Source organism: Macrotis lagotis, chromosome 1 (assembly GCF_037893015.1).
Source record: "Macrotis lagotis isolate mMagLag1 chromosome 1, bilby.v1.9.chrom.fasta, whole genome shotgun sequence".
Lineage (NCBI taxonomy): Eukaryota > Metazoa > Chordata > Mammalia > Peramelemorphia > Peramelidae > Macrotis > Macrotis lagotis.
The window spans coordinates 666,229,395-666,249,755 of NC_133658.1; the positions used below are offsets into that span (position 1 = coordinate 666,229,395).

General features: G+C 36.2%; 2 protein-coding genes across 2 annotated transcripts in view; one reads left to right on the forward strand and one right to left on the reverse strand.

Annotated features, from left to right (window-relative positions):
• PMS1 (PMS1 homolog 1, mismatch repair system component) overlaps nucleotides 1-6,727 on the reverse strand; it is a 107,801-nt gene extending 101,074 nt beyond the window's left edge. Inside the window, 2 exon segments of the mRNA XM_074215503.1 lie at nucleotides 945-1,093; nucleotides 6,543-6,727. Coding sequence (XP_074071604.1) covers nucleotides 945-1,076 — 132 coding nt within the window. The 5' untranslated portion in view covers nucleotides 1,077-1,093; nucleotides 6,543-6,727.
• Nucleotides 6,728-6,871: 144 nt separating this feature from the next.
• ORMDL1 (ORMDL sphingolipid biosynthesis regulator 1) lies at nucleotides 6,872-20,106 on the forward strand. Its single transcript, XM_074215504.1, has 4 exons — nucleotides 6,872-6,988; nucleotides 8,195-8,375; nucleotides 11,119-11,270; nucleotides 16,431-20,106. Exons 2-4 carry the CDS (start codon nucleotides 8,202-8,204, stop codon nucleotides 16,564-16,566), a joined length of 462 nt encoding a protein of 153 aa, XP_074071605.1. The 5' UTR covers nucleotides 6,872-6,988; nucleotides 8,195-8,201; the 3' UTR covers nucleotides 16,567-20,106.
• Nucleotides 20,107-20,361: the final 255 nt, after the last annotated feature.

A 20,361-nucleotide genomic window follows, 5' to 3' on the forward strand; every position in this document is an offset into this window, starting at 1 on the left:
CTAGCTACCATGATGATAATAATAATTATTACTATTATTAATACTGCTCAGACACCACAGGTCCAGAAGAATCAATTACTCAGCTTCTCTGCAAACTACTGCTGCTATTCTGGGGAAAACCTGATGGTACATGAAAGTTTTATGTTTCTGTATTTGTGGGTTCCTATGAATTCTTTGCACTTTATTTGGTGAGTGAATAAAGGATATTCCACAATTAATATCTGTATTCTATAGTGAATGTTGCAGATGTTGAAGACCCTGTTACTCACATATGGGCTAAACAGCATGTTTATTAAGAAGTTTTTATGAAATACTCCAGATGGGGGGTGTGAACCAAGGAGAGCAATTTTCTGGGGTCAAATTCTAAATTTCAGACCTTGGGGGTGGGGCCCCTAGATGATGGAGCACATTATTTTCTACCCAATAAACAGAAGGGAAATCCCTGAAGTCAGGAACTATTTCATTTTTGCCTTTGTATCTCTACAACCTATCACAATTTCTGGTACAAAGAACACATGCATGATAAATGTTTAAATGAATGAATGACTTAAAGACAGGTTAAGTGACTTGCTCACACAGCTAAATCAGTGCTAAATATGACATTTGAATCTAAGTCTTCTAGAAAACAAGTCTAGAATTATATTCATTGCCTTAAATGAGATGGATCTTTGTGTACAAATAATAATTCATTAGCATGCAAAAAGAAAATATCCTAATTGCTCTGGCCTTTCACTGGTTTATTTTAATTGTTAAGAAAAATCACCAGTGGGGCAGCTAGGCAGCACAGTGGATAGAGCACCGGCCCTGGAGTCAGGAGTACCTGAGTTCAAATCCGACCTCAGACACTTAATAATTACCTAGCTGTGTGGCCTTGGGAAAGCCACTTAACCCCATTGCCTTGCAAAAACTAAAAACAAACAAACAAACAAAAAAAAACAACTCACCAGTTTAACATCTATATTTGTGGCACCAGCATCTAATGAATTTTCTATTAGTTCTTTTACTACACTGATCACAGAAGTGATCACTTGAGAACTTGAAAGGAGACGAACAGTTGCTGCAGGTAACTGCTTCATTCTTCTTAAAAGTAGAACTGTTTGGAGAGAGCATAGGAAATAGTGAGAGGATAGCATATCACAAAAAAGGAGTTTCTAAAATATGTCCAACTTCTATTTTTGGACATTTAGATTTCTTATCTTTAACTCACCAAGTCTAAAACCAAAAAAAAAAAAAAATCAGACCCACATTGGCTTGGCCTGCCCCAACCCCCAATTACCTGTACTAGATTTTTCCTATTTTCTGTAATAGTACCATAATTTCCTCTTTTAATCTACCTTTCCCCCATATCTTCCTCCTCATATTCAATCAGTTTTCTTCCACATCTCAAAAAATCTTCGTCTTGATGATTATTCATCCAATCTTTTCCTATTCCTATTCCTACTGCTACAATACCACATATCATACCATACTATTTTCCAAGGACTCAGTCTATAGCATAAGCTACCCAACTGGTCTTATTTCTATTTTCTTCCTCCTCCAGACTGTATTACACACCACCACAAGAGTAATCTTCCTATAAAACCTTTCATAGTCTAACCTCAGTCTAAATTCCTACTACTAGTGATTTATCCTTGGTTCTAATCAAACCATCTAGTTACTGTTGGTTGACTCTTCCTGGTATCATGGACCATAGCACATCAATACTGTCCATGGGGTTTTCTTGGCAAAGACACTAGAGTGGTTTGCCATTCCTTCTTCAGTGGATTAAGATGAACAGAAATTAAGTGACTTACCCAAGGCCACATAGCTAATATGTGTCTAAGGATAGATTTGAACTCAGGTCTTCCTGATTCTAGGCCCAACACTAGCTTCTTAGCCACTGAGCTGCCTCTAATCAAACCACAAATCACCCTTTACAGTATCTTGGGATATAGCTTATGAATTCTATTATTTCCCACTCTGATAGCCTTCAAAAATTCACTTCAAGGTTTATCTTGAACCTCCTTCTTAGATGCAAATGATTTGTCTCCTCACTTCTAAAGTACTATCCTCTGTATCAATTTTTTGTTACCCACCATTCATTTCTCCAAATGAACTGTAGGCTCCATGAAAATAGAAACATCTTTTCACATAAATATGTACACACTCACACATCCCAAGTATAGTGCTTTGTACTTATGTTTTTAAATGAATATTTATTGAATGATTTAATACTATGTTGTTTGTTCTGTTGTCATTTTTTTTTCCAAGGATGTCTTGACTTGTTCATGAATTGGAGATAAGTGAGGTGGAGTTGCACAAAGTCCTCAGCTTCACTATCTCTTCCAGAGTCACTGAAGTTCAGGAGCAAGACAGAAGTCATGACAGGTGGCAAATAAGCAAAGATTGAGTGAATGACCTTAGTATCTTTAATATCTAGATCAAGCTCTAAGGGCTCCACAGTGCCAGCTTCAGCTGCCTTCCTAACCACTGGTACATATTGTTCTCATTTGTCCATTCCATCAGTGGAAGTCCTCACATGCTTGGAATAGACGCCCACCCTAACAAAACAATAAGTCTGTGGCTGTAGGTTACCCTCAACCATCTGCTGAGATAGTTTTCAGGGGAGCAGTCACTGCATGCTACAGTTTCTTGGAACTACAGGTGAGAGTTGGGTGCCAGCTGGACACCAAAGGTGGATGAGCAGCCCTGAAAAGGGCTCAGTAAGCACTCATTCGTTTCCCTTAAACACCTTGATACTAGAGTTAATTAAGAAGCCACTGGAGTTTATTTAATGTACTTAAGGAAAATGATTTTGGTAATTATGTGTAGATTGGTTTGGGAAGAGACAATGCAGGAAAATCAATCAGAAGGCTTGAAATAGTTTTGCTGGGGAAAAAATTGCTCTTGGTTGAAGGGAGATAAAGTAGAGGTAAAGTCACCATAACTTGTGATGGGACATGAAGACTTGAAGACTGATAAATTGTGAACTTGTCAGTGACTAGGAGAGTAAAAACCTCAATAGAAACAGGAATGGATTTTATGGAAAAAATAATATTGAGAATAAGATGGGAGATCGGGTTTAAAATGCCTTAGTGGCAACTGGGGATGTGGAATTGGAGTTCAAGCAGGAGACTCTATAGAGAGAGAGATTTGGAAGTCATTTGCAAAGTGAGAATTCATGAAAATGTATACTATTGATAAGACTAGAGAGACAGAAGAGAATTTAAGATAAAATACTATACAACCACAGAAAAGGAATATGATAATTCTGCAAAAGAAACTAAGAAGGAATGGTCAGACAAGTAGAAGATGAAGCAAGGGAAAAAAAGAATAGTAAAAAGTTCCTTTTCTTTGGACTGAAATTTTCTATACAATAAAATGATGTGGATTTATTCTTTAGAAATCAAAACTGGAAATGAGATTTTATTATTTATGGAAACTCCCTCTCCCTAAGCAGATTGAAACCTTCTCTGCAACTTATAGCCATAAAGATCTGCTGGGAGCAATGAGAAATTAGTGATTAGTCCAGATCAAAGAGTCCCAGAGGCTAAATGGGAACCCAGGTTTTCATATTCTGGAGTTCTCAATTCACTTCACCAGAGGTTAGCAAACTACAGCACAACTATCATATCCAACTCACTGTTTATTTTTGATGACCAAGAGCCAATAATTTTTAAAAATTATTTGCTTCCATAGTTTGCCAACCCTTAAACTTGCCATTCATTAGTCAATTCACTAGTAAAGCATTTATTTAGTTCCTACTCTATTAGAAACAAAAGTGAATGTATTGGGATAGAAAGCCAGTCCAAGAACCAGGAAAACCAAAGTTCAAGTCCCACCTCTGATACATACTAGCTATATGACCCTAGGCAAGTTACTTTAAAATTGTATCTTGGGCAACTCTAAGTCTAACTTCAAAGATGGTGGAATATTAGTAGAAATTTTCTCATTCAGCAGTTCCCTATACTAATGAAATCAAAGGTCCTATCCCTCTATTCAAGGGACCTCTAAGGTTCTTTAAGAGTTTTGAGATTTTGTTGCTTCACTGTGATATAACCCCTACATCTTACCTCAGCTCTTGCTCTACTCCTGATTCCCATATCTCCACTCTTTTCCTGACCAGCTGTGAGACTTACTAGTTAGCTGTGTGATCCAAAGGAAGGAAACAAATGCCACTTCTGTGTCAGACATTGAGCTAATCACTTTACAAATATTATCTTATTTGATCCTTACAACAACCCTGGGGTGGAGGGCAGTTGAGGATTTTACAGTTGAGGAAACTGTGACAGACTGGGGTTGTGGCTTGCCTAGGGTCACATAGTTAGTGAGTATCTATGGGTAGCTTTGAACTTGTATCTTCCTCACTCACTGTACTATGTACCTACCTCTAAAGCGTCCATTTTCCTCATCTGGACTATCTAGACTAGTCATCCTTTCCAAAGCATGTCTTTTTTTTCCTCATTGCATTTACCTCCCTCTGTACTTACAATTATCTTTTTCTCTCCTAAAAATACCCTTACCTTCATCTCCACTTGTTAACATCTTATTCTTTTAAAATTCAATTACAAAACACCACCTCCTTTAACTGTTTCCCTATAACACACCACACTAGAAGTAATCTCTCTCTTTTTCTGCATTCTTATACATTAATACTTATATCCCACTTCTTCCTAGATTATAAACCTCTGTCCTAAGCAGTTAAATGGTACAAGAGATGGAGTGCTGGGTCTAGAGTTAAGAAGACTTGAGTTCAACTCTTAAACTATTAAACACTTACTAGATGTGTGATCTGGGAAAGTAACCTAACTTCTATTTGCCTAAGTTTCTTCATCTCTAAAATGAGGATAACCCACTGATCTGGAAGGGTTGTAGTGAAGAACAAATGAGATATCTGCAAATTGACACAGTGTCTAACACAAAGAAGGTCCTATTTAATTGCTTATTCCCTCCCCTCTTTGTATTCTCAATAGGTCCTTTGACTTTAAACTCAGAATTATTATTGTAAGTGCATCATCTCCTGATCATCATAAATTCACAGTAAGTAATGGAAGAGTTGAGAGCCAAAGGGAATATGAATCAGAGAAAAATACTGAAATTTAAATGAGAGCTATAAAAAAGAATGATGACTTTAAAAAAAATCTTCCCCATAAATCTCTCTTTTTTTTTTTTTGGTTTTTGTGTTTTTTTGCAAGGAAAGGGGGTTAAAGTGGCTTGGCCAAGGCCACACAGCTAGGTTAATTATTAAGTGTCTGAGACTGGATTTGAACCCAGGTACTCCTGACTCCAGGGCTGGTGCTTTATCCACTGCGCCACCTAACCACCCCAAGGGTTTTATTTTTGAGTAAACTAAATGCCAGACATTATGAGAATCGGGGATACAAACAAAAAAATGAGACAGGAGTTTAAATTGATTAACAAACCCACTGCAACCTTACCTATACTTAGTGCTCTAGATAAAATAAAGTATTCCCTGTTCCCTCTATATTGTCCACCTTCCTGCCAACTTATCATCTGTTGGTCTTTTCACTTGGAAAGCTTTAATGATACATTTTTGACTCTGTCAATACATTCTTCAACTTCAGTATAAGATATGTAACAACTCTGTGCAAGTCACTTAAACTCTACTGTCCCAGTTTCCTCATCTGTAAAATGAGGGTAATAATGGCATGTACCTCTCCAGGCTGTTGAAGATTAAGTGAGATAATGTCTGTAAAGTACCTGGAACTCTGTTCTCCTTATATCCCCTTACTGGATTAGATCTCTCCTTCCTTTGAACTTCAAACACACTTTTCTTTTAGAGTACATCTCCCAAAAAGGTAATACACTCCTTTTGGGCTAAGACTTTCTTACTCACCATCATCTTCCCCAGAATAACTAAAAGTGTCTTACTATAAATAGGCCCTTAAATATAATTTGTTAAAATGAATTAATTGTCCTTTGCTACGTGTATGGGTTTTCTACTTTCAAAATAACAACGAAGTTGGGGAAAGGAATAAACCTTTCACAAGATGTTTTTATTTCACTCTAAAACTGAAAAAAAAAACAAAATAGAGAAGAATTCAATTAAAATTTAGTTTACTCAACGAGTAAAATCCTTCTCAGGGTTCCAATTAGGGGACGAATCAACAATAAAACAAGATCTCTGATTTAAATATAGAAGGGTCCCGTAAGTCATCTGGTTCAGATACCTAAAGACACAAGATAAAAGAGGGCAAAAATTCTGAGTATGTATTTTAATACCAAAAAATCCCTATACCGAGTGCTTTGGCAAAATACCCCAATCCCTAAAGAACAATATGAGCTAGAGTTGTGGCCTAAGTTACCTGACAGGGTGGGATACACTGTAGTTTCCTAGCAGGTGGTAGGAGAGAAGAATGAAAAGCATCAGGTTACAAAATTCCTTTTACAAAAATTAAAAAAAACACCCCAAAGCCCAGCACCCCCTTTTGCCCGCTTTCCGAGACTCTAGCAGGCGCCACGAACACCGGCGCGCGCATGCGTGCACAAACGCCGACACAGACGCACAGCCCGGGGCCCGCGGGTGCAGAGCCTCACTCTACCTGGGAGCCCCCACGCGCGTGGCGTTGTCACTCGCAGCAGGTTACGTGGGACAGAGGAGCCCCGCACAGACAGGAAAGGAAGACTGCCCGTTGGTCACGTGGCGCCCCGCCACCGGGAAGGCGCTACAAACGAGCGGCGGCAATTCCTACTTCCTCCCTTCCTCCGGGCGTCAGCCGCCGCCGACCCCGCCCCCGGACGTCGGGCTCCTCCCCCCCGCCCCGAGGCCTCCTGATAGGCCGGGAGCCCGGGGAAGCCCCGCCTCCGACGCTCCCGGACAGGGTGTGATTGGCGGGCCGGCCCGTCGGTCCCGCCGCCGCGGCTCCTTCCTTAACACTTCCGCAGGCGCCGTTCTCGCCCCCAGGGAGACCCGGGCTCAGTCTCCCGCGTAGCTGCGGGCGTCGGGCCCGCCGGCTGCCTCCCTTGCCTGCCTGGGGCCCGTCCTCAGGTACGTTCCCGCGGGCGGCGGAGGGAGGAGGGCGGCCGGGAGGGCCGCAGGTGGGCCCCGAAGCCGCGCGGCCCGAGGCGGGCTCGCCGGCCTGGGCACCGCGGCGGGCAGGGGGGCGAAGTCGACTCTGACCTTTAATCCTCCCCTCGTGTGCAGCCTTCAGGCTGACCCGAGTCCTGCGGGGAAAGCCCGTTCTGCAGTTTCGGGGAGGCTTTGGTAATCGCCCCAGTTGAGCAGAAAGTCCGACTTTGCTATTACTTGTATTTTCTGTATATCTTACAGGATAGGGTATGGGGGGGCGAGATTTTCAGCGATTTGAGTTGCGGAATGCTGTGCTTTAGCCTCAGCAGCAGCCAGGCCTGGAGCTTCTCCAGGAAAAGCTGTCCCCACCGGTCTGAGGTCTCTTCTCACTTGGAGATTCTGGGACTCCATACCTTGACCAGTTTCCCAATATTGGGGGAATGGGAAAGGTGTTTTCTTCTGTTCTTTAACTGGTAAAAGACTATTCAGGTTATAAGCATATATATATGTGTGTGTATTATATATATAAGTATACATATATAAGTATTCCTATTTATGATACCATTTAAGACATGCTTTTTTTAAAAAAGCAAGCATTCTGAGAAAGGTGATGATTTATTCCTTTTTTTATCCCCTTCCCACCCACACACCCCCATGAAAGAAAAGGACCTGTTTTTTTGACCCTACTAATAATCAGAAGTGGTAAATATTTTTGGGATGCCGGAACTTAATGATTTACAAATAAATTGGTGGCTTTACCACAAAAGAAAAACTTTCCCCTCCTTGTCTTTTGAATTTTTTTAGTGAAACTTTTCTAAATACCACTGATATTTCAAGACTTATTAAACAAACACTTGGAAAGTATAATTTTTAATTCCTCTCAACAACTCTTTGAGGGACTATATCAAAAAATTTATTTCCATTCATCCATCTGGAAAATCACATTTTTTTTATCAGAAATCTGTGGAAGGAGACTTTCAGAAGGATTTGAGTTTGAGGACTTTACAGAGGTTCTCTACAGAAATTATCAGTGTCTGCATGCACTAGGTATTTCCTTTTATTTTGAAACAACAAAGGGATTAATGGCAGTGACCATTTCCTTTCTGGTGTTTTAGTAGGATTATTTTAAAGATTCTATTCATCTTTTCAATAATAATTTTGTTTCATCTCATTGCTTCCCTGCAGAGCAAAAATGAATGTTGGAGTTGCTCACAGTGAGGTAAATCCAAATACCAGGGTAATGAACAGTCGTGGTATGTGGCTGACCTATGCATTGGGAGTTGGTTTGCTTCATATTGTCTTGCTCAGCATTCCATTCTTCAGTGTTCCTGTTGCTTGGACCTTAACAAATATTATACATAATCTGGTAAGAGCTTTGCCACATCAGGTATTTTGTAAAATTGTTTATTATTAGGGGGTTAAAAACAAAAGTGAAGTTTAAAGTAATCAGGAACTTGAAAAGATTTTTATATATTTTGTAAGCTATTCATGTAGAGAATTTGGAATACTAAAAATTTAAGAATAGAAAATGCAGTGTTTTACAAAATTCTTTCTAGAGATGAAATTTAGCACACATTTTAAAATGTATTATATAATTTTTCATTAATGAAAAGCCCATTGGTAGATGTTATTTTTTCCAGTAATGGTAATGAATTTTTGCTGATCCATTATACACTGTTACCTAGTCCCTCTAAAAGATGTGATGTAGCCCTCATTTGTAATATCGATAACTAGAACTGAAACATGGTTTCACAATGAAGATTAACTGGATTTGCATAGGATCTAACCTGTGATCTTGGCCTCATTAAAAAGACACTTCTAACCTGTGGCATAAAGATCCTAAGGCCCACCAATTTATAGATTAAAGTTTACTTCCAAAGAGTTTTAAACCAGCTATATATGTCCTGTTTGTTTTTAAATAATTATGAATATTGTCTTAAAGTAAGAGACTTGAATAAATAATATAGTTAATATAAATATCTTATAGGTCTAAATTAATGAAACAGTTATACTTGTGTTTTTAATTTAATACTTCAGGTATGTGTCTTTATGCATCTATATGTTAAGATTGCAATGTAAAGGGGTTTTTTTTGCCAGTTTCTTCAAGACCACACCCACTTACCACTCTAAAATGAGTCATGAAGTTGTTCATTTAGTCTCAGCTGGGCATTTGAATTGTTTAATCAGCAAAAGCAGAGATTGGAATTTGCTATTCAAGGGTACAGAGTGTATTTAGGTTAAATTCATTTGTATGTATGGGACAGACTAACTTATTTCAAATTGAATTTTTTTCCTATAAACTTAAATTATAGAAGTTTCTCTGGCATTTAAAGTCTGTGAATTTGTATATATTTCTAAGTGAACTCAGACTTGGAACAGAACCAGAAACTTTTATGCAAAGCTAGCTACTCAGTCATCTAATCTCTAAAAATAGGAATAGACCATAAAAACTAGACTGCTTACATCATAGGGTTGACAAGGATCAAATGAAATGATGTATATAAAGCAAGCATTTCCTGACTCTTATATAATTGTGCATTCTAATTAGTAGTATGAAATCCAAGTATTATTTTAAACATAGTAAATCAACTTTTTGCAAAAACTAATTTATAATTACTTTCTCCCTAAAGAATCTTCATTGCTAAAGGTTTTGGTGGGAAAAATATTGTGAAGACAAAACTATGACTGTTACTTTAGGCTATTTATTTTTGTATTAGAGGAAGACATTCTAAATTAACCTAAAAGAAGTCTCTGAGCCTTTTTGTTGTTTTTTTCATTGAAGATTTGTCCATGGAACTTAATATTTTGTTTTTGGGGGGGGGTGCACGTTAATGGGGTTAAGTGACTTGCCCATGGTCACACAGCTAGGTAATTATTAAGTGTCTGAGGTCAAATTTGAACTCAGGTCCTCCTGACTCCAGGGCCGGTGCTCTATCCACTGCGCCACCTAGCTGCCCAGGAACTTAATATTTTTAAGAATAAATTTAGCACAAGTACTCTAAAGGCTTCATGATAAAAAACGTTATCTACTCCCAGAGAAAGAACTTATGGAGTGAGAATGTAGATCAAAACATACTATTTTCTACTTTTGGTATTTTTTGTGGGTTTTTTTTTAATCTGCCTTCTTTCACAACATGACTAATAATGTCTTGCATGATTTGCATATAACCTATAAATTGCTTACTGTCTTGGAGGGAGAGAAAAAATTTGCAACTTAGAATTTGTTAAAAAAAAAAAAGACCAATATGAAAGGGGTGGCTAGGTGGTGCAGTGGATAGAGCACCAGCCCTGGAGTCCTGGAGTCAGGAGTACCTGGGTTCAAATCCAGTCTCAGACACTTAATCATTACCTAGCTGTGTGGCCTTGGGCAAGCCACTTAACCCCATTTGCCTTGCAAAATCCTAAAGAAAAAAATATGAAAGGCAGCTAGGTTGTGTAGTGGATAGAGCACCGGTCCTGGAGGTAGGAGGACCTGAGTTCAAATTCGGCTTCAGATACTTAGTAATAGCCTAGCTGTGTGACCTTAGGCAAGTCACTCTTAACCCCCATTGCCTTAAACAAATTAAAAAAAAATTTTAATGTGAAAATTTTCCTTTATTTGTAACTAAGGGAAAAAATAAAATACTTTTTTTTTAAAAAAAAAGAAGAAATTTGGCTCAGCATTAAAGTACCAACACTTCTTCTAATCTCATACTTTGGTAGAAAGCCATTGGCTAAAAAAAAATGCTTGCAGTTCTAACTTGCTGCAAACCAAATGTGGAAAGAGGTAAGAAATTCTATGTATTCTACTCTGAGCTTTAATATTTTAGTTACAAAGTGTAAGCTTCATGTGGCTTACTTTTGTCTTATGTCTTCAGCACCTATCACACGGTGCCTGGCACATAGTAGCTACATGATAAAGTTCAGTAACAGAAGAGTAAAAAGGTACAATTTTTTCATCACTGATGGTTTATTGTCACACTGGTGTTGGCATTCTAATAGTAATGAAAGTTTAAAATTCAAGTTGTTAATGTACAGACATGCATATACTAATTCTTTGCATTCTTTCACGCAAATAAATACAAATATTAAGTTGCTTTTTTGGTGATATATATCCTTTTATTTTCTAGGGAATGTATGTATTTTTACATGCAGTAAAAGGAACACCTTTTGAAACCCCTGACCAGGGTAAAGCCAGGCTGCTAACTCACTGGGAACAGTTGGACTATGGAGTACAATTTACTTCTTCACGGAAGTTCTTCACAATTTCTCCAATAATTCTGTGAGTAGAAATAATTCATAGTTTAAGAAGGCTTGAAAAGGAAAGAATTACTTTAAAATTGTTTTTTAATTATTGTATTTATGGGAATGTTATGAGAACATTTATTTCAGCAGGTAAACACTGATACCATTCTATAACAAGAAGCATTTAAGAGAGCATTTTAGGAGAACATTGTGCCAAATGCTGGAAGGGATATGAGAAAAGTGTAAGACATTCTTTTCCCTCATAGAAGAAAAGGGTCCGATAAATACACACAAAATATACAAATACAAGACAGTGGGAATATCCCACATCCTGTCTCCCATTAATCTCCCTAAAACATTTGTTTGCTTGTGTCAACCCCTGAGAAAAAGCCAGCAATACCTCAAGGGTCAAATTTATTTTTTATGAAATGGAATCTGTGCTCTTTTAGCTTGACGTTTAAGGTCCTTCACAATTAAAAGACCTTTTACCTTATGCTAGTGCTCCCCTCCACAAAATTTCTGCTCCAGCCAAAGTGTTGTACTTGCATTCCTTTACCTTGTTTTCTCTATTCATTTTTTTCCCCATGCCATTCATCTTCTGTGAAATTCAACCAGCATCTTTTTTTTTTTTGAGCACCTACCTTATTCAGGGCACAGTGCTAGTCACTTTGATACTCTCAGGGACTCCACAAATGGGAGATAAATAAGATATATAATCGTAATAATTATTTTAGTTTTTTCATGTTTACAGAGCACTCTCCATTATAAAACTCTTTGAGATGTACAGTATATTACATCCATCTTACAGATGAGGAACCAGCTCAGAGGTGAAATTCCTTGTCCATGATCACTCAACTAAAAAAGATTAAAGAATCAGGCCTCCTGATTCCAAGTCTGGTAAAAATTTCTTCTAGAATCCACCTTCACATTCCCTCGCATAATACAAAAAAGTGTTTATTGTGTTTCACTTCACTGCCCTTTACAGATGTGTTTTTTACAGATTGAAGATTTGTGGCAACCCTGCATAGGTCCCATTTTTCCAACTGCATGCGCTCATACTGGTTCTGTTTTGTTTTGTTTTTTTTACGAATTCTCAAAATATTTCAGACTTTTTCATTGCTACTATATCTGTAATTGAGGATATATGATAAGTGATGTTTGATGTTATGTAATTGTTTGGGTGCAACATGGACTGCACCCATCTAAGTAGCAAACTTAATTGATAAGTGTTGAGTGTATTCTGATTACTCCACAGACAGGCTGTTGCCTTTTTTTCCTCCCTCTCCTTGGACCTCCCTATTCCCTGAGACACAACAATATTGAAATTAAGCCAGTTATTAATGCTACAGTAGCCTTTAAGAATTCAAGGGGAAAAAAAAATCAGTGGTATGGTGTGGCAAGCTTCATCGTTGTCATATTTTGAGAAATTGCCACAGCCAACTTACCCTTCTGCAATCACTACTTTGCTCAGTCATCACTATTGAGGCAAAACCCTCCACCAGCAAAAAGACAGTTAAGCATTTTTTAGCAATAAAATAATTTTTGAATTAAGGTATATAAATTTTTTTAGACATACTATTACTGTATACTTAACAGTTTACAGGAAAGTATAAAACAACTTTTATATGCACTGGGAAACTAAAATTATTCATGTGGCTCACTTTATTGTGATATTCTATTTATTCTGTGGTCCAAAACCGAACCCAAAATATCTTGGAGATTTTGCCTCTATAAGAGTATGAATGCTGCAAAGAAAGCTGTAGGGGAGCTCAAATGTAGGAGAGAATGAGTTGCTTTCCACATTGTAAAATCTATGCTTCCATCAAAAAGACCTTATCTTTGCTAACCACATAGGTGTAGTAGATTAAACTTTGATCTACTGCTTCTTATACTTCATATCCTGGTGACCCTGTGCAAGTTGCTTAACCTCTCTGCCTCAGTTTCTTCTTATAAAAGGAGGGGCTGAACTCTAGCTTCTAAGGTCCCTGTTAGAGCTATGAGGTCAGTATTTCTCTTTTAAACTATTAATCATTATATCTATATCATTCAATGAGCTGGTTTCCCTAACACTTAAGGTTTTTGAGCTCAACAATTTGGTTTTTCTTTTCTTGAATCTTTGCTACATCGTGGGTTTTGTATTGTATCTTTTTCTCCCCGTTTTATGTCTTCTGTGCATCAGTGTAGTACCATATGGACAAAGTGCCTAATATTTAGTAGGCCCTCAGTAAATGTTCATAATATTACCAAGTGGTACAGTGTATATATGACCTTTAAATGTGAAATTAGAAAAAGAAAGTTAATGGTGAACTACCATCAGTTAAAGGCAAAGGCTTCCTATAGGTAACACTGTAACTTGGAACAAAAAAGTGCTTAGGATTTAAAAAGCAGGCAAGAAAGCATCACGGTTTGTGAGAATATGTTCATATTCTATAACTCCTTTTCTACCTAATATATTTCATAGTTCTTTGTACAAAAAGAAAATTGTCACTTTTAGTTTTCTCTGATACTTTTCCTCAAGGAGATGGTGACATTAATGTTGTATAGATGCATACTATTGTATATCAGTGTTCTAATATACAGAACTCTCCTTCACATATTAAAAAATTATGCTACAAGTATTAAAATCTATTGTGAAGTTATCTTGCAAATGATTATGATTACTGTTATTATGATTATTACTACTACTGCTACTATACTTTACATTCTTCAAAGTATATCTTCTGCATTTTATAGATGAAGAAACTAGAGTCAGAAAAATTAAGACTTCCCCAGAATATTACAGTTAATTGGTGTCAGAGCCTAAGGTTCTTGATTCCCATTCCGTTGCCTTTTCTATCTTACCATACTGCTTTCCATTTGAAGCCATAGATGTCATATTTTTTTTTTGACATTGCCCCAGGATTTTTAGGTGTCTTTTTTAAAGAGGTATCATGAAATTTCTATTATAATTTTAATTATTTTAAGTTTTAATGTATAAACTGGCTGATACCTTTCAAAAATACATGAAATGGGGGCAGCTAAGTGGCACGGTAGATAAGAGCACTGGCCCCGGAGTCAGGAGGACCTGAGTTCAAATCCAGCATCAGACACTAAATTGCCTAATTGTGTGATCTTGGGCAAGTCATTTTAAATTGCTTTAAATAAAATTTTTTTAAAATACATGAAATGACTTAATAATAGAATGCTAGAGCTACAAAAAGATCAATAACTACCAATGTATGATTATTATTATTAACACAAATATTGATAGGAACAATAATGTTATCCTGTTTTGTATAGCATGAAAGAAGGGCAAGAAGAGGAAGCAAAAAATAATGTTTGTAGGAAAGTATTAAGGGAGAAGAATGGGTTTAAATTGCAGAATGAATAGTGGGGTACTGGTAAAGGTTTAGCAACTTGCTTTCTAGGAAAATGTATATGCTTTCCAATACCAGTCTTAAATTTTCCAGAGCTCTTGTGTTTAATTTTTATGCTTTCTGTATGTTAATTATTTTGATTGCAATGTATACTGAAAGTAATAAAAATTCTTTTGACTATCTAATCATCATCTTGCAAGAAATTAATGTAAGTCTCTTTACCAAACCAAAAGTAGGAACAAAAAAATATGCATATGTAGGTTTTGAAGGATAGGCTTATTCATTTTCCAGCAGTAGCAACTTGTAATCACATGCTAATTATTTATAGTACTCAATCAGTTTTTAAAATTTCAGGTTTTTTTAACTGATTTCTGGCTTGATCTGATTTTTATTAGATTTTTGATAAGGAGTAGATATTTCAGATATTGAATTCTCACATAAGTACAGATGATGATTTAAACAGCATAAAGTGATAGATTTTAGGGAAATTTTCTAACTTTATGGCTCTTCTAGACTTTCTTCCCAGCATTATATTAACAGAACAAAGTGAAAATTTAAATTTGTTTTTAAATATCCATTATTGAAACTATAATTATCTAATGAGTAGGCAGTAAGGTATTAAAGGTAAATCCTGCTGTGGTGGACAAGTTATCTCAAAGGAACAAACAACATTGCCTTTATAGGAGCCAATTGAACTGTGCACTGGAGATAAACCACTATTGTGCTTTTTTTTTTTAGAAATAATAGATGCTTTATCAATTATGATACATACTTTTAATTATTTTCTATAATATTCTTAAAACCTCAGTTTCTTTTGTGATGTATTCTTGTTGCTTATATCAGTTAACTATCTACTTTCTTTTGTAGGTAGGAAACTGAGTAATTTCTTAGCTTAGCTTACAATTGTATACCTGGATACTTACCAACTTTCAAGACTACCTCATGGGGCAGCTAGGTGGCGCAGTGGATAAAGCACCAGCCCTGGAGTCAGGAGTAGCTGGGTTCAAATCCAGTCTCAGACACTTAATTATTACCTAGCTGTGTGGCCTTGGGCAATCCACTTAACCCCATTTGCCTTGCCAAAAAAAAAAAAAAGACAACGACTACCTCATAAAGCAGAATTTAAGAATGAAGACAATGGTATAGAGAAAAGGATATTAACAATAGATTTTGTGTTTACCCCCCCTGAATAGATTAGAAATTATCTGTCCACACAAGAAACTACCTTTCCAGTTATAGTCACAGAGAACATTTTATTCTTTACTTTTTTTTTTATCAGAAAACTTTTTATAACCACTTGGGCTTCATTCTAACATATATATATAGTAGTAGTAAGTGAAGTGGTAGCAGAATTGTTTTTAATTTTGCAAAAAGATAAATTATGTCTTTTCAATCCAAATGTTTAAATATAAGCAAGATAGTTGGAATTTACAAGTGTTTTACATTTTTCCTATTTAACTGGTTTATGAACCACTTTGACTACAATATCCTATCTCAGAAGGGAACATCCAAAAGGCAGTGTTTTTGTTTTCTTTTAAGACATTACAAACATTTGTTAACATATTATGTAAACATAGAATGTTCCATTTCTTTGTAACAACTGAATATATTAAATCCAAAAGCTAAAATTTTCATCTAACTTAAATCATTGAAACTTTATGCTTAAGTATTGTCTTTTGTTTCACTTTTTTTCCTCTTTTGTTCTAGGAAAGGAATTGCACTGAACTTTTAAAAACTTCATTTCTGTGAACTTTTTCTCTCTTTTGTATTTTTAAAGATTTGTGAATATGTATTGTTGGATTTTTTTGTTTTAAATCCTTAACCTGTTTTTGTTTTCACAGATATTTTCTGGCAAGTTTCTACACCAAGTATGATCCTACACACTTCATCTTAAATACAGCTTCTCTTCTGAGTGTGCTAATTCCCAAAATGCCACAACTACATGGTGTTCGTATCTTTGGTATTAATAAGTACTAAGCTGAAAATGTGAAACTGAACAATTCTGACCAAAACTTTGTGGCTACTGCTTTTTCTATAAGGAAGGAATAGGTAGCATGCTATGCCATTTACATTGCATTGTGCAATGGAAAGTTTTTACATTCAAGGTCTAATACTTATTTGTATGCTATTTGGAAAAGCAGATTTTTACGAGATGCCTCTAAGTATTTAACATGTCTGCTAAATTTCTGCAGAAGTTTTCCAGGAGAGCAGGGCAGGCCCTGCTCACAAATGATTGACAGTACAGTGGGAGCAGCAAAGCTCTGCACATTGACACAGGAGTCTTGAGGATAAGAGTAGCTTAGGTTATTATGAAAGGGGCACTGTTTAGGAAGAGTTATCCAATCAGTCACAGTCCACTTGAAAGTACATTTATATGTGGAGCAGAATCATCCTCTACAAAGGACCTATTCCTAAGACAGCCAGTTCTTTTTTTTGTTTTACAAATATACTTTTTTTTTTGGTTAGCTTACTGTTTTGTATCTAGACCTGTTCGGTTCTGGCTATATCAGAGGACAGATGTGTCCTGGTGATGTATTTTCAAGCCTCATTAATAGATGTCATTGTGGCTTCCTGCAGCTTTCTAGTGCAGCTTTTTCAGATATTAATTTTGGGCAAAGTTCTACTGGTTGTTTTTTAAAAGGCTGCTAATCATTTTAGGGAAAAACTAATTTGATTCCCGGCAGTCCGAAGCATAATGTGCAATTCTCTGATTATCTAGTTGAACCATTTGATGGTTAAAATCTCTTATCTGGAGAAAGACAGTTAAATACTAGACATAAAGCTATAAAGAAATTAGTTGTCTAGTAAAAAAATAACTTTCTCCAACTATGGTACAAGTTAAGTTTGTAAACACTGGGTCTTTTTTTTTTGGATAGTTTTAGTCAAGGATTATACTTTCCCTTTATGTTCCTCTTCATCTTCATTTTAACTATTTACTTTCAAGATGGCTATCAATTTAAATTTAAATGGTCAAGGAAGTATCATTTTAAGTCAGTTACTAGACTGTTCTTTGAATTAGGAGATTCCTGACCCTAATTGATAGACATAATTCCTTATTTAGGTTTCCTAAAAACTTTTTACTAATGATAATTAGTTATTGCAAACATCAGAAAATAAATTAGTGAAAAATTAAACACTCTAAAATCCAATTTTTTTGGAAAAGAAAATTATATAGTTTTGAGCTACATAAAAATCAGTATATCCTAATAAAGCCACACTCCCTTCAAATTGTCTCTATTGGGGTGATGATTGTGTTGCATTGATAGTCTTCATTATGGAAATCAATTGAGTAATTGACTTTGTATGTTTTTTGCCTTTTTCTCACATTTTGAAACACTGAAAAAATGGGTGTTTTGCTTTAATAAATATTTTTTTTAATGGCTGTAAGATTATTTCAATATGTAAAAATTGTGTTCAACTTTTCCTAATATAACTCTTACAATGGTCTTCCTGAATTTATTTTAAATCGGTTTTATAACTTTGATTCAATTAAAATCAGATTCTTTTTTTCTTCCTTAGCAATTTCTTTCAAAAAGTATCTGGGGTGGCTAGGTGGGGCAGTGGATAGAGCACCAGCCCCGGAGTCAGGAGTATCTGAGTTCAAATCCAGCCTCAGACACTTAATAATTACCTAGCTGTGTTGGCCTTGGGCAAGCCACTTAACCCCACTGCCTTGCAAAAAAAAACCTAAAGAAAAAGAAAAAAGTATTTAGGAAATTTCCTCATTCACCTTCAGAAATCTTTTGTGTACCATACATAGGGTACTAAAGACAGCCTTTCTATCATCATAGTTTAAAATTTTTTAACGTTGCCTTTGTTAGAAAAATCTACAATTTTTATATTGCAAAAAAGCAGATAAGAGCGTGTCTATTTTGAACATACTAAAGCAGCTGAGGTTTTTGTCATTTTTAACATTTTTAATATTGCTGCTACCAAATATAGGTAGGATAGGTAATGACATGTCTATCTTAGTAGAGACCTGAGACAACTGTCCTTTACAGATGACACAATAAAATTCTTTCCTTTCCTCTTTGTATTGGCCTGTTCCGTGAATGGACCCCTGCACACACATTAATCTCGTCTGCTTATCCCTGTGGTTAGTCATTTTTCCTGTGTACTGTGAATTATATACATTATCCAACTCCAGGGCTTGTCTCAAAAATAAATCAGTAGCTGCTATGTGTCCACATTTAATCTGTCAAAATATCTTCTGTTGAAGCTTTCTTTCACACCAGCTGTCTGGGTCATCTTTTTACTTTTGTCCCTGCCCAACCACTCTAAAGGTACACTTTGATACCAGTCATCCCTAAGTGACCAAGCCAGGCAGGGAATAGCTGGTCTCAGAATCATTTTTTTTACTTCTTCCACATCTGTATTCTCATTAAGAGTGCTTGACTTGGCAGGGTTTGACTCTAAATCTGACTTACTGACATGTAAGTCATTTACTTTTCTGATGCCCTAGTGTTTCATCATCTTAGAGACGATATTGAACATTTGCATTATTTACCTTAACAGAGTTATGAGGAGAGTAAACTTGTAACAACTAATTTGTTGCCCCTTTTCTAAAAGATTGTTACTTGTGATCTTCATGGAAATCAATGACAATTTGTCAGGAACTGGTGTAGAGTGGAAAAGACATAGGCCTGGAATCAGGGTTCTTAACTATTTGACCTTGGATGAATTTCTTAAGTCTCTGTGAAATGAAAACATTAGACCTAAGTCCTTTCTTTCTCTCACTTAATGTGGACCTGTATTTGAATTTCTAGGTTCTGCCTCTTATAAGCTATGTCTTCATGGGCAAAAATCACTTAGCTTTTCTAGGCCCCTTGCTCATGGGTAAAATGTAAAAACTGTCCTTATGGACATATTTTAGAATTAAATGAAATAATGGACAGAAGTATAATAACAAAGTCTGCTAGTATAACCACACAATGCCTACTAAAAACATTCACAGGCAATACAGAATTTTAATTAGAGAAACTCTAAAGATGTTCTCATTTTTACACTTGAGGGAAGCTGAGGTCCAGAAGGTGAAGTTTGTACAAGAGCTACATCTGGAACCAACATACAAATTAAGTGGATTATTATGAAAAGATCTGTTGCTTGGAAAGTGCTTCATCCATTGATTAAAGTAGGTTTTCCCCAAGCATTTCATTTCTGAAAATGGAATTTGCAAACACTTCATTTTCAAATGAAATGGCTAAAAAGTGATACTAAGTGAGTGACCATTGATGAACTGCAAGCAGGAAGACAACTTTGGGTGTCTAGGTCCATCTGTGCCAATGCAGGGGAGTAGTAGCAAGGATTATACATGACTTTAAGTAAAAGTATACTATATGGAGTCATGGTAAAGATATTTTCATCTTCCTATCATTGTTAGTTTTGTGGAATACAGTACTCTCATCACCCTAACAAAGTTTAGAAATGTGGTCTGAAATGACTTATTTTGGGTCTATTATTAACTACTTTGTTTATGAACCAATTATCAATTCTATTTCCACCCTCATAGGCACATTAATCTCTTGTCTATATTTAGTCTTCAGTACTTCAGGAAATCAGTTGTATGACTGACTTTGTATGTTTTTGATGATTGTGGTTCTGCTGCTTTTTAATTCAAAACACTTTTGTTTTAATCTCATTTAATATTTTTCCCAATTACATTGTAAAAACAATTAAAACATGCTTTTTTACTCCATTTTTGAGTTCCAAACTCTCCCTCCCCCCCCACCCTCATTGAAAAGGCAAGCAATTTAACATAGGTTATACATATAT

Excerpts from the sequence above, each read along its gene's own strand:
- ORMDL1 (XM_074215504.1), top strand. The coding sequence starts at position 8,202 with ATGAATGTTGGAGTTGCTCACAGTGAGGTAAATCCAAATACCAGGGTA. Across the intron at positions 8,376-11,118 it reads CAAATATTATACATAATCTG|GGAATGTATGTATTTTTACA; the intron begins GTAAGAGCTTTG and ends TTTATTTTCTAG. Across the intron at positions 11,271-16,430 it reads ACAATTTCTCCAATAATTCT|ATATTTTCTGGCAAGTTTCT; the intron begins GTGAGTAGAAAT and ends TTGTTTTCACAG.